Source organism: Gavia stellata, chromosome 8 (genome assembly GCF_030936135.1).
Source record: "Gavia stellata isolate bGavSte3 chromosome 8, bGavSte3.hap2, whole genome shotgun sequence".
NCBI lineage: Eukaryota > Metazoa > Chordata > Aves > Gaviiformes > Gaviidae > Gavia > Gavia stellata.
The window spans coordinates 18,291,317-18,304,099 of NC_082601.1; the positions used below are offsets into that span (position 1 = coordinate 18,291,317).

General features: G+C 62.8%; 1 protein-coding gene across 1 annotated transcript; it reads left to right on the forward strand.

The window, feature by feature from the left end:
* Positions 1-2,004: 2,004 nt before the first annotated feature.
* On the forward strand, positions 2,005-12,684 carry PLCD4 (phospholipase C delta 4). The gene is made up of 16 exons (XM_059820112.1): positions 2,005-2,024; positions 5,215-5,267; positions 5,589-5,747; positions 6,233-6,461; positions 6,677-6,806; positions 7,408-7,639; positions 8,045-8,246; positions 8,555-8,699; positions 9,178-9,330; positions 9,692-9,832; positions 10,200-10,356; positions 10,814-10,930; positions 11,218-11,396; positions 11,560-11,695; positions 11,785-11,934; positions 12,060-12,684. The coding sequence occupies exons 2-16, from the start codon at positions 5,243-5,245 to the stop codon at positions 12,164-12,166; spliced, it is 2,262 nt and encodes a 753-aa protein (XP_059676095.1). The 5' UTR covers positions 2,005-2,024; positions 5,215-5,242; the 3' UTR covers positions 12,167-12,684.
* Positions 12,685-12,783: the final 99 nt, after the last annotated feature.

Below are 12,783 nucleotides of genomic sequence, written 5' to 3' on the forward strand. Positions count from 1 at the left end.
ATGAGTGAGCTGAATAAAAGCCAGTTGGTTTATCCCTTCTTAAGACTGCTACTCAGCTGCAGGTAGCCTGGGGACAGCTTTCTTCCCTGCCAGCACATCCTTGCTCCTGGCTCTGCATCCGGCTGGCGCAGCAAGCTTCTCTTCCTTTCCTTTGGCGTGGAGGCAGTGGCTGGAGCTGGGCCACCATGCTTGCCCCAAGAGGAGGGGTGGATTACTTGCGATGAACCCACGTGTCATAAGCTTGTTTCCCAGGGCTCTGTGGGAGGAGAAGACAGCAGGACTGTGGCTCTTGTGCTGTAAATAGTGCACTCCCTCAGCTAACCAGTGGCCAGGGGCTGATGTGTGCTGGTCTCCCATCTAGCCCAGCTCTTGCCCAGTGTGGCTGCTGCCTGGCTTGTCAAACGGAGCTCAGCATTAGGGAACCTGCCTTGTGGTGGTCAGCAAGCCACCAACCGATGATTCCCTGCCGCGGCACAGCTGGGAGCGACATCCTGCGGGCTCCAGGTATGCCGGCTTCTGCGCCCGTCGCTGCCCGCCAGGTGCCTCTCAGTCCTGGCCCCCCTCCCTTCCCCGCCCCCCCCCCCCCCCCCCCCAGCTCATCTCTGCCAGCTGGGTGCATCCATTTCAGCTTTCAAACCTGCCTTGGCGTCTGCCTCGGCCTCACTGCAATTAAACTGGACCTGCAGCCGCTTACCTGCCTTCCCTGCGCCGAGGGGTTAGCGTGGCTGCAGCGGGTTCTCCGGGAGCAGCCGAGGAGTTCCCGGACTCTGCTGCAGCAGAGCCTGGTCTGCCTGTGCTTGGCTGCAGGCAAGCCTGGGCAGCTACTCGGTTTTTCTCCGCTCCTCAAGTAGCCCATTTTGCTGATCATCTGCGGTGTCCTGCCAACAGTGTCTTAAATCCCGTCTGGTTTCCCTCCCCTCGCAGCCTTGCGTAACAAGGGCAGAGCATGGCCTCTTCCTTGCCCCCGGGGTCCCGTTTTATAACCATCACCTCCTTTTTTTTTTTCCCTTCTCTCCACCCTGACCTTGACAGGGTGTGAAAATGCTTCTGGTTTGGTTTGGGTTTTTTTTTTTTGTAAGTTCAGATTAATAAATAATAAAACCGCAGCCAGCACAGATTGCTCCCGGTCTGATCTCTTGGGGAGGGCAAGCGGTGAGAGGGGGGGATTTATTGCAGGCAAGAGGAAGGGGGGCTGTGCCAGCTTGGGGGTGTGAGCTGGGGAGAGTACATGGCCTTTCCTGGTGGGTGGGAGCTGGCAGCATCCCTGCGGCAACCCATCGCTCCCAGAGCAGGTAACACAGGGGGGTTTTGGGGAGGAGGTGCTGCTCCATCTTGCGCTGCAGGAAGGCAGCCTGGAGCCCGCCGGGGAGAGCGCTTGCTGCCTTCCTGCAGTGTGTTTGCAAGCGCTGCCACACTCGCCCAGGGTCCGGGTCTGTTAGAGCATCGGCCACCTGAAGTTTGGTCCCTGCCCTGCAGTCCTTGCACCCAACTCGGCCTCCCCCAAGAGTGCCCCAGCTTGGATCCCCGTGGGGGTTTTGCTCCAGCGGTGTCCTGCTCTTTGAGTCCTTTTTACCACAGCTGGAGGGTCCTGGCCCTGGGAGTGCCTGTAGACCACCGTGTCCTGGGAAGGGGACAGGGACGCAGTGGGGACCCTCTGTGCCCCATCGATGGGGAGGTCGGGCTGCGCTGGATGCAAGCAGGTCTGGGGAGGGACAGACCGTGCTGGGCGGTGGGAATAGGGCCTCAGCCCCAAGCGGGGGGCACTGTAGGGTTCTCCCACCCCTGCCCACCCCGCCACCGCCTTCCTGCCCCCGCCTCGGCAGCGGCGTGACCTTAATCCGAGGCGACCTTGAGAGGAGGCGGCTGCGGGGGCCGGGGGCGTCCCGCGGGGGGCCGGGGGCGGGCTCGCTGCCCTGCCGCTGCCGAGGGGCGGGCAGCCCGGGCAGCCCCGGCCCCGTGCGGCCGCAGGCGGCGGAGCACCGGCGGAGCGGAGCGGAGCGGCGCGGCACCGCACCGGAGAGCGGGTATGGGGCTGGGCGCTGAGTCCTCCGCGGGAAAACCGGGCGTCCTGCCGAGGGAGAGGGGCGAAGGGGCGGGCTGGGACCCCCGGGCTCGGGCAGCCCCCTCCCAGAGGCGGCGGCACGGGTGGGGTGGCGGCACGGGTGGGGGGAGAGGTGCCGGCGGTTTTGTTTCCTCTGCTTTAAGGTGTCACTTGCCCCCCAGCCCCGCACCCCCCGGGTTGTGCTGCCCCATGCCGGAGCCCCTTGTCTGAACCCCCTGACCCCTCTGACCCCGTCAGCTGCCGGCTGGTCCCCCTCCGTGGGTCAGGCTCCGTCCCCGGGTGCCGCAGCATGTCCTGGGGCAGGTGGGAAGGCTGTGTGGGGCAGTGGGGCTGAGCAGAGCCCTGGGGCAGGTGGGAAGGCTGTGTGGGGCAGTGGGGCTGAGCAGAGCCCTGGGGCAGGTGGGAAGGCTGTGTGGGGCAGTGGGGCTGAGCAGAGCCCTGGGGCAGGTGGGAAGGCTGTGTGGGGCAGTGGGGCTGAGCAGAGCCCTGGGGCAGGTGGGAAGGCTGTGTGGGGCAGTGGGGCTGAGCAGAGCCCTGGGGCAGGTGGGAAGGCTGTGTGGGGCAGTGGGGCTGAGCAGAGCCCTGGGGCAGGTGGGAAGGCTGTGTGGGGCTGAGCAGAGCCCTGGGGCAGGTGGGAAGGCTGTGTGGGGCAGTGGGGCTGAGCAGAGCCCTGGGGCAGGTGGGAAGGCTGTGTGGGGCAGTGGGGCTGAGCAGAGCCCTGGGGCAGGTGGGAAGGCTGTGTGGGGCAGTGCGGCTGAGCAGAGCCCCGGGACACGGGCAGTCTGCGTGCACACCGGGGCAGCAAGAATGTGGGAGGGTGCCCGGGGGGTGGGCATCCCTTCCTGCTCTGCCATGGCCACCGCCTCAGTGGCATTAAATTCTGCCAGGGACCTCTGCGCTGGAGCGGCTGGCGAGCGCTCACACCTGCTGGCCCTCCAGCTCTGCTTGGGGACTGTCACCTCCAGGAGAGAAGCTGCGGTGGCTCAGCATGTGCTGGGGGGAGCTGGGGCTGTCCCTGGCAAGAGGCAGCAGCCCTGCAGGAAGCCCTTGGGTTGGGTTTCTCCAGCCCCTGGCTCCTATGCCCCTCACCTCAACAGTGTAACTCAGACCGGGGCGAGGGGGGCTGTGTGGGGCTGGGCTGCGCCAGGCTCGGGGTGTCGCTCACACGTCAGGGAGAGCAGAACAGCCATGTCCTTGTGTCCGCGCCCCCGGGATCTTCCCTGCGCTGGAAGGGATCGTCTCTTCTTCACTGCCTGCGTGGGGAAGGCACAGCTCCATGGCTGGGGCAGGGCTGGGCATGCTTGGGCCATGCCGGGAGCTTGGAAGGGCTGGCACTGCGGGAGATCAGTTTAGCTCCAAAATTTCAGCGTGGTTATGGGCCTGGGGGCTGCAAGCAGCACCCTTGCACACTGCCACCTTTCACACGTGCGTGGCAGGGTGCAGAGAGGGCAGACCCGTTGGTGGCACCAAGCCTATCTCTGTCCCAGACCAATGTCTCTCCCCGCTCCTCCAGCCTTGGTGCCTCTCCCTCCACCCCGGCTTCCCAAAAACATCCCCATCTCCACCCTCTCACCCGCTGCAGCACAGGGGCTATGGGGCGGGCAGGCACCTGGAGCTGTGACTCTGCAAAGCGGCCATGCCGGGCTGGGTGCTGCCAGGAGGCAGGAGGGTGCAGGCAGATGGGCGACTGGGGTTGTCCCCCCCACTGGTTCCCTGCAGGCCATGGGGTGCAGGGGGGCTGAGAGCACGCTGCGGGGCGGGGCATGGGGCACTCCTGGGGCTGTGCAAGCCAGCGGGCCATCAGAGCATCCACTCTGCAGGGCCTGAGAGGAGCGTGGTACCACCTCCCCATTTGTGGGCGCGGGCGCCCTGAGTCCTGGGCTAGTGGGTTGGTGCCCCCCAGCACATCTGATGCAGTGGGATGCAGGGGGATGCAGGCACTGCAGTGAGTCCTTGCGGTCTGAGCCCTGCAAGAAGGGCTGGTGTTGGGAACGCGCAGCCCCAGCGCTGGGCGCTGTTAGGAGGCAGCTGGGAAGGCACCCCAGCCACTCCGTGCCTCCAGCAACACGTGAGGTCCCAGAGAGCGTGGACGGGTGGTCCCACATGCCCTGGGGACAGCCGAACTGCCACTGCCAGCCCCACGACTGGCACATCCCCTTGGAGCCTGGCCACAGCCCCGGCCAGCACTGTGCTGGGGATCTGCCCTGCCCGTCCCCACACCGAGCAGGGGACACTGCCGTCTGGCCCCTGAGCCCGCCAGGGTCTGGCAGCTGGGCTTGGCAGCTGCCTGCACGCTGACGGCACCGGCTATTCCCAGCCCCGCACCGCCGGTGCCTGTGCTGAGTCAGGGGCCTGGGGCACAGATGCCACCCCTGCGCCCTGGCACAGAGCCCTTCATGCCCAAGGACCTCAGGGTCCCCTCCTGCACCCAAATCCCAGCCCACTGGCTGCAGCATCTGGTCCTCGAGGGCCCAGCTCCAACAGCCGGGTGACAGGCATATTCAGCAATTTGTCAGTTTAATTAAAGTCTTAACAGCCTAATCAAAGCCTTATTGTCAGTCCAGTTGTATTTATAGTACCACTCGTCGCAGTGCGCTCCCTATACGGCTGCTGGTGCGGTCGCAGCCCTGGGGTGCTGCTGTTCCCCAGGGAGAAGGGGCTGCGGGAGCCAAAGGTCGTTGCTCTGCGTCCCCTTTCTTGCTCACAGCCTTCGCTCTCCCTTACTTCCAAATTTGCTGGTTGGGGGCTGTTTCCCAGGCAGTGGGGGCTGTTCTTGGGCACCCCCATGGCGGTTTTTCCCAGCTCCTGGGGCTCCTTCTCCCTTGACAGCAGTGACCTGGGAGCACCAGGGCTCTGGTACCCTGGGCTGCAGGGTGGCCGTGCTCACAAGTTTTTCTGTTTTCCTCTGACACCTTTCAAGCTCCGGCTTCCCGGTAACACGTATTAATATTTTATGAGCACAGCGGGGTGAACTCGACACTTAAGGAAGGCAATGACCCAGCAGGAGACAGGCGCAGGTGCACTCGCACACGGACAGGGGCACACGCACCTCGCACACGCGTGGGCACGGCTGGAGCCCCCCCGGCAGGACCCAGGCACAGGGTGGGGTCCGACCCCGCTCCCCCCAGCTGCCCTCTCTCTTCCCTCCCCAGCGGCCGCCAGCGCGGAGGAGGCAGAGCCATGGCATCGCTGCTGTGCAACGCCCGTGAGTGGCCCGGCAGAGGGGAGGCGTGGGGCAGGGCAGCAGGCCATCCAGATTTACGCCGGGGCAAATCTGGCCTGTGGGTTGAGCTTGCCTTGCCACACTCAGGAGCACCCATTGGGATCGGGCTTGGCAGTGCCAAGGGCGGGTGAGAAGGGTCGATAAGGAATTACCTTCTGCCGCTCTTGTGGCGAAGGGAGTTTGGGGCCCGTCCCTCCTCTGTCCCAAATCAAGGGACCACGTGGGGTCCGAGGGGTGGGAGGGAGCAAGGTAGCAGTGCCTGGATACCCCTGCCCTCAGTGAGGCAGCCCACGCTGCCCCCAGGCATCCAGCTCACAGATGCACTGGAGCAGATGCAGCAAGGGACACTGATGCGCAAAGTCAAGTCCAAGAGCTGGAAGAAGCAGCGTTACTTCAAGCTGCAGGATGACTGCATGACCATCTGGTACCAGTCCAAGAGGACAGGCAAAACTGAGTCTGCCTGTGAGTACCATCTCTGTGTGTTGTCCATGGGGCTGTCAGTAGGGTTCAGAGTGAACAGGAGCGTGAGTGTATGGAGATTCTTGGCGCCATGCTTGCAAAGGGTGCTGGGGCATTCAAGAGAGGCTCTGTGTGCATGTGTGCGCTCTTCTCACCCACACCTCTCCATGAAGCATCCTGCCCCCAGCAGGACCCATGGGTCACAAGGGCTGAGTAGAAATTGCAGCTTATACAAGTGGAAGCTCTGGCATGCCAACAGAGGAGTAGGCAGACAAACAGAGGTATGGATGGACGGATGGATGGATGGACGGATGGATGGATGGATGGATGGCTCAATGGTTAGATGGACGGATGAGTATCTCAGTGGGTGGATGAGTGGATGGATGAGTGGATGAAGGGATGGCTGGAAGGACAGATGTCTGTGGGCAGTGCCCCCTGCCCTGTGGTCCTTGTCCTTCATAGACAGGCCTCCCCTCTCTCTGCCCCAGTCTCTATCAGTGATGTGGAGACGGTGCGGGAAGGGCACCAGTCAGAGGTGCTGCAGAGCCTGGCTGAGGAGTTCCCCCCCGAGCGCTGCTTCACCATTGTCTTCTACGGCCGCCGGGGCAACCTGGACCTCATTGCCGGCTCCGCAGAGGAGGCGCAGTGCTGGGTCCAGGGCCTGCGCCAGCTCATTGAGGTAGCCACCAGCATGGACCAAAGGGAGAAGATAGACCAATATCCTTCCTGTGGACACCATTCTGCCCTCCACACCCAGTCCTTCCCCCATTTCCTGCCTTGCCCCACCATATGCTTAGCTCTTCTGGGTCTCACTATCTGCATCAGGGTAGGGAGGGCCCACAGAAGAAGGAAAAGAGGCCCTCTGATGCTCCCCAGATCCATCTTTCTTAGCCAAGGTCCTTTACCTTAACATCTGCCCTGGTTTCTTGCACGTGGATTCGTGACTGGTTTCAGAAAGCTGACAAGAATAAGGATGGGCGCATGAACTTCAAGGAGGTCCAGCGTCTTCTCAAGATGATGAATGTGGACATGAATGAGGATCATGCCCTGCGGCTCTTCCAGGTAAGCACCACGCCTGAGGGCCTGGAGGGGGGCTGGAGGGGCTGGAACAAGCTGCACAACACCCTCCTGCAGAAGGATGTGGTCACTTTCTTCCGTCCGTTCCTCTGTCCGTCCGTCCATCCATCCATCCATCCATCCATCCATCCATTTGTTCACCAAACTACTTGTTTACCCAGACAAACATCCATTTGTTAATTTTTCTGTCAACCCAACCAGCCAAGGCAGCTGTTCCTCCCTCCCATTCATTTGTCCACCCAGCTGTTTATCTGTCCACCCAGCTAACCAGCCATCTGTTTATTTATCCGTCAACCCAACTAGCCAGCCAGCTGTCCATCCATCTGTCCATCCATCCATCTGTCCCTCCACCTGTTGTCCATCTCTCCATCCATGGACCCATCCATCTATCAGCCCACCCAATGAGCCCTCCATCTGCCAATCCATCCATCCATCCATCCATTCACGCATTGATTGATGCCCACCACTGCTGCTGGCATGGAGTCTGTGCCCTCCACTGGGGGTGGGCGAATCCCCTCACAGCCCCATGGGCTGGCCAGGACACCCCATTTTGCCCTGGCTGGATGCTGAGTGAGCTCCCTTGCAGGCTGCCGACAAGTCAGAGTCGGGGACACTGGAAGGGGAGGAGTTCGTGCTCTTCTACAAGGCCCTCACGCAGCGTGAGGAGGTGCTGAGCCTCTTCCAGGACTTCTCCGAGGATGGGAAGAAGCTGACACTGCTGGAGCTGGTGGATTTCCTGCGGCAGGAGCAGCTGGAGGATGAGGGCACAGAGGAGCTAGCCATGGAGCTCATTGACAAGTATGAACCGTCGGAGACAGGTGAGAGCCAGCCCGGATATCTGCTGTGCTCTGCACGGGGAGAAGGAGGGGGCTGAGATGCACAGCCCCATGGTAGGGCCACCCCCAGCCCCATCCTGCTGTGGGTGGGCATGGGGGGAGGCTCACCATGGTGTGAGCTGGGTGCAGTTACCCTTTTTTTGGTCCATTCCTGGACCACTTTGGTGTAGAAGGTTGACCAGTCACGGGGTGCAAGCTCTGGCTTTGGGGTCCGCTGCCCATTTTCCCACGGCTGCTGCCCTGGGGCAGTTCTCCCGGTGCCCCAGCCTCTGGCAGCAGCCGTACCCACCAGGCTGGGGATGCCAGGAGCTGCCAGCAGCCCCGTTTGTCCTGATCCTGTCCCCTCTGGGTCCCCGGCTGTCGCTGAACCTCCCCCTCTGCCTGCAGCCCGGGCTCGCCATGCACTGAGTGCCGACGGGTTCCTCATGTACCTCTGCTCCCCGGAGGGCTCCATCTTCAACCCCCGGCACCGGGTGCTGTGGCAGGACATGAGCCAGCCGCTCTGCCACTACTTCATCTCCTCCTCCCACAACACCTACCTGATAGAGGACCAGATCCGGGGCCAGAGCAGCATCGAGGGCTACATCAGGTAGAGGGGCTGCTCCCTCCTGGCTGCGCCCCAGCACCCTCCTGCCCAGTGCCATGCTGTGGGCAGCTCCATGGGGCAAACCCACCAAGAGGAGAAGCTCCTTTGCTCCCTCCTGGTCCAGCACCCCTGTGGCCATGCCACGTGGTGCCCAGCATTTTGGGGATGCTGAGCCCAGCTTTTCCTGCCCTGCATGCAGCAGCATCTCCACCCTTGGCCCCTGCAGGGGTGACACCCACAGCCAGAGGGGAGGGCAGGGGACTGGTGCCCTGGCTGGGTGCGGGGTCCCAGTGGTGACCACCCACCTGTAGGGCTCTGAAACGGGGCTGCCGGTGCCTGGAGGTGGATTGCTGGGACGGGCCAAACGGGGAGCCCATGGTGTATCACGGCCACACCTTCACCTCCAAGATCCCCTTCCGGGAGGTGGTGAGCACCCTGGGGAAGTACGCCTTCAAGGTAGGGCACCCTTCCCCAGGTGCTGGGTGTCGTGGGTGGCCCTTGGCAGGTGGGGGGGGGACGTGGCTGCAATTTGGGGCAGTGATGGGTCTCTGGAGGGGGAGCGGTGCTTGGGCTCACACACCTGGTGCTGCAGGAGGACCAACCCCACTGTGGGTGAGGAGGGTGGCTGTGTCCCTTCCCGGGGGACGGCACTGGGGGGTCTGACCCACAGCCCTGCGCCATGCCATGCCAGGGGATGGGGGGGTCATGCAGACACAGTCTGCTGGGGGTGCAGGGGTGAGATGGGGCCTGGGGGATGCGGGGGTGAGATGGGGTATGGGAGATGCTGGGGGATTGGAGGGGTGTGAAGATCTCAGGGGGATACAAAGACACATAAGGGGCTCCATCCTGGCACTGATCACGCCTGGGCAGAGCCCTTGTGAGAGCTCCTCAACCCCACCAAGGCTGATCTCCAGCTGTGCACGTTGCTCCCCAGACCTCGGACTACCCAGTGATCCTGTCCCTGGAGAACCACTGCAGCATGGAGCAGCAGGAGGTCCTGGCCCAGCAGCTCAAGACCATCCTGGGGGAACAGCTCCTCACTGCCACCACCGATGGGCATGTCCCCACCCAGCTCCCGTCCCCGGAGGTAGGGACAGAGCGCGGCCATGCTGGACATCACTGTCTGGCCTGGGAGTGGGGTGACGAAGTGGCTTTGCTATCCAGAGGAAAGGCCACCTCTGTCCCAGCATTGACCTGCTCTACTGGAGCACTTGGGGACCCCGGGGACACTGTGTCTTCACATTCACAAGGGTCCTAAAACTGTCCCCAAGGTTATTTCCCCATGCCCTGCAGAGCCAGAGGGACAGCAGGGTAGAGCCCTCCTACCCCATCCGCTCCTCGGTGCTGCAGGGAGCTGGTGGTGCTGGTCCCCAGCAGTGTGGGGTTCCAGGTCCCATGGAGGAGATGGGCACCCCAGGGTGCCTACCTCTCCATCCACAACCGCACAGGAACTGAAGCACAAGATCCTGCTGAAGGGGAAGAAGATCGGGCGGCTGGAGGACACACTGGACGGGCCAGGGGACGAGGCACCCGATGTGTCTGATGATGACAACGGGGCAGAGGCGGAGGAGGAGAGGCGGAGGGTGAAGGTGGGTGGCCAGGGCTGGGGACCGCTGGGAGCGCTGAGCCCCCAGACGCAGCTACGGGTCGTGGTGACATGCCAGTCTGAGGGGAGAGGCAGAGACTGCAGGAACATCACCACGGAGGGGGAACAGCCCTTTCTGCCCCTGGCCATGCCAGTCTCCTCTTTGCATAGTGTCCCTGTGGTGGCACCATGCTGGGGGTCCCCTGCCTGCTCCTTTCCTGGCAGGAAGGCTGCCTGTGGTGGGGATGCTGCCACCCCCAGCACCCCCCGGCTGTTCTCGGCTGCTCCGGGCTCTACAGCCCCCATCCTGGGTGGGTGCTGGGGGATGGTGCACCCATCGGGGGGGGACCTAACACAGCTCTGCCTTGCAGAAAGACAAGGAGAGCCTGGCGCAGGCATTGTCCGACTGCGTCATCTACTGCAAGAGCGTGTCCTTCCGGGGCTTCCAGGAGGCCCGCAGCCATTCCCGGCCCTCTGAGATCTCTTCCCTCGCTGAGGCCAAGGCCAGGAAGCTCATCCGGGATGCGGGTGAGACGGAGGGGTCAGTGCCATGCAGGGAGTGGGCCAGAGTGGAGGGGGCAGGGGGCTTCCTCAGGCGTAGGGCTAGAGCCTCCAGACACCGGGGTTGCCTCCCTGTCCGGGAGGAAGAAGGTCCAGCAGAGCTGTACCCTGGGTTTTGGCTCTGGTGGGTGAGGGGGGGGGTTATTGGCTTAGAAGGCGAGGCAGGATGACTGTGTTCCTGGGATGGGAGAGGGATGAGAATTGGTGGGTGGGTGGATGCATGCATGTATGGATGGGAGGGAGGATGGATGTTTGGATGGGTAGATGAGTGGGTGAGTTAGTGGGTGGATGGATGGATGGATAGGTGGGTAGATGGGTGGATGAAAGGGTGGGTGGGTGGGTGGCTGGGTGAACAGCACATGGTGTGGGTGGCTGTGCAGGCCAGGGAACGACACCACTAGTGGCCCTCATGCTCCACCCCTAGGGAATGAGTTTGTCCGCCACAATGCCTGGCAGCTGACGCGCATCTACCCCAGCGGGATGCGGACTGATTCCTCCAACTACAGCCCCCAGGAGATGTGGAACGTGGGGTGCCAGATTGGTATGGCTAGGACGCATCAGGGCTGCAGGCTGGGGAGATGCCCCAGGTCCCATGCAAAATGGCACCATCAGCACCCATGTTGGTGCCAGCTACAACCCCAGCTGGCACCAGGTCTGGCTGCAGGCTCTTGCCCTGCACTGGGGAGCTTGGGGGTACACAGGTATTAGTGCCTTGTGCCCCTGTGTGGCCCCGCATCTCTCTGGCCACAGGGACAGGCCGGTTCTCACCTCCAAGCAGGGCATGGTCTCCAAGCTGCCCTGAATCCTTTCCCTACTGCCTTTCCCCAGTGGCCCTGAACTTCCAGACGGCCGGCACAGAGATGGACCTATGTGATGGGCTCTTCAGCCAGAACGGCCGCTGTGGCTATGTGCTCAAACCGCCCTTCATGAGGGACGAGGAAACTCTCTTCAACCCCAGTGACCCTGGCAGCTGGGAGGGCCCTGGCCCCATCACCCTGACAATCCAGGTACGGGGCCGAGGAGAGAACCTGGAGAGATGTGACTGTCCTGGGGCTCTGTTGGTCCCAGCTGGATGGAGACACGGTTGGCCAGTGTGCTGGAGCCAAGTAGCCTCCCAGCAAATCAGTTCAGCTGCTCCTTGGCTCATGGGATCCCTGCCCCTTCCCGCAGGTGATCAGTGGGCAGCAGCTACCCAAAGTGGCCAACAGCAAGGACGGAGCAGTCATCGACCCGCTGGTGCGTGTGGAGATCCACGGGGTCCCTGTGGACCAGGCGCACCAGGAGACTAAGTACATTGAGAACAATGGTGAGCCCCACTGTGGCATTGGGGACCCTGCTGCGCCCAGGCAGTCCCATCCCTCCCTCATCCTCCCAGCGCCCACTTTCTCTTCCCAGGGTTTAACCCCCGCTGGGATGAGACACTCCAGTTCCAGCTCCATGTGCCCGAGCTGGCCCTCGTCCGCTTCGTGGTGGAGGACTACGACAAGACGTCCAGGAACGACTTCGTGGGCCAGTTCACCCTAGCCTTTGCCAACATCAAACCTGGTGAGCGACCGCTGCCCAGTGGTGGTGGGCCAGGGCAGCCCCACAGGGATGTCTGGGCTCAGCTGGGTGCTAGAGAGTGGGGTGGAGGGCAGCCCTCAGCCAGAGCCTCACTGTCCCCCCTGCAGGCTACCGCCACATCCATCTCCTCTCCAAGGATGGCACCAGCATCCCACCCTCTTCGCTCTTTGTCCACATCCGCATCACTGAGCCGCCAGGCCTCGAGCAGGACTGAGCCTGTGGAGTGAGCAGGACCCGGACAGAAGCCATAGAGCCAGCCTCGAGCAGCTGGGGCTGCGGAGCCAACCCCACTGCCCTTTTGTTGAGCCATTTGTGTTGTCCCTGTGGTATTGTCGCTGCTGAACCCCCCTTCGTAGTGGCCTCCGAGGGCTAGGAAAAGGCGCTGACCTCCTCTTCCCAGGTTCGGGATGCTGCTGGCAATGCATGAGGTCTGTGCTGGTGCAACCCCCTCTGCCCCCCACATGCATCCTGCCCTGGCCTGTGGGCACAGGGAGGAGGAGAGATGGTGCACCGTGCTGCCGCTCTGCCACAGGGGCTGGTCCCCACCCCTGCCAGGGGAGCAAGGCTGGAGCCAAGCAAACCCCAGGGCTGGGCAGTGCTGGGAGAGGAGTCGATCCTCACTGCTTGGGACCCTGCAGAGCCCCATCAGAGCCCCTGGCCTCTACAGCTGTCAGGGCTGCTCCTGGCCAGTTATTAACCCTTGCCGTGTCCTTTCTCTGTAACCCACCTAATAAATTGTTTAGTGACAGGCAGACTCGGGTCTGGGTGCAGTGGTGCTGGGAAGAGACAGGGAGCTGGACTTGTGCTTGTGCTCGTGCTCTTTCCCTGTGG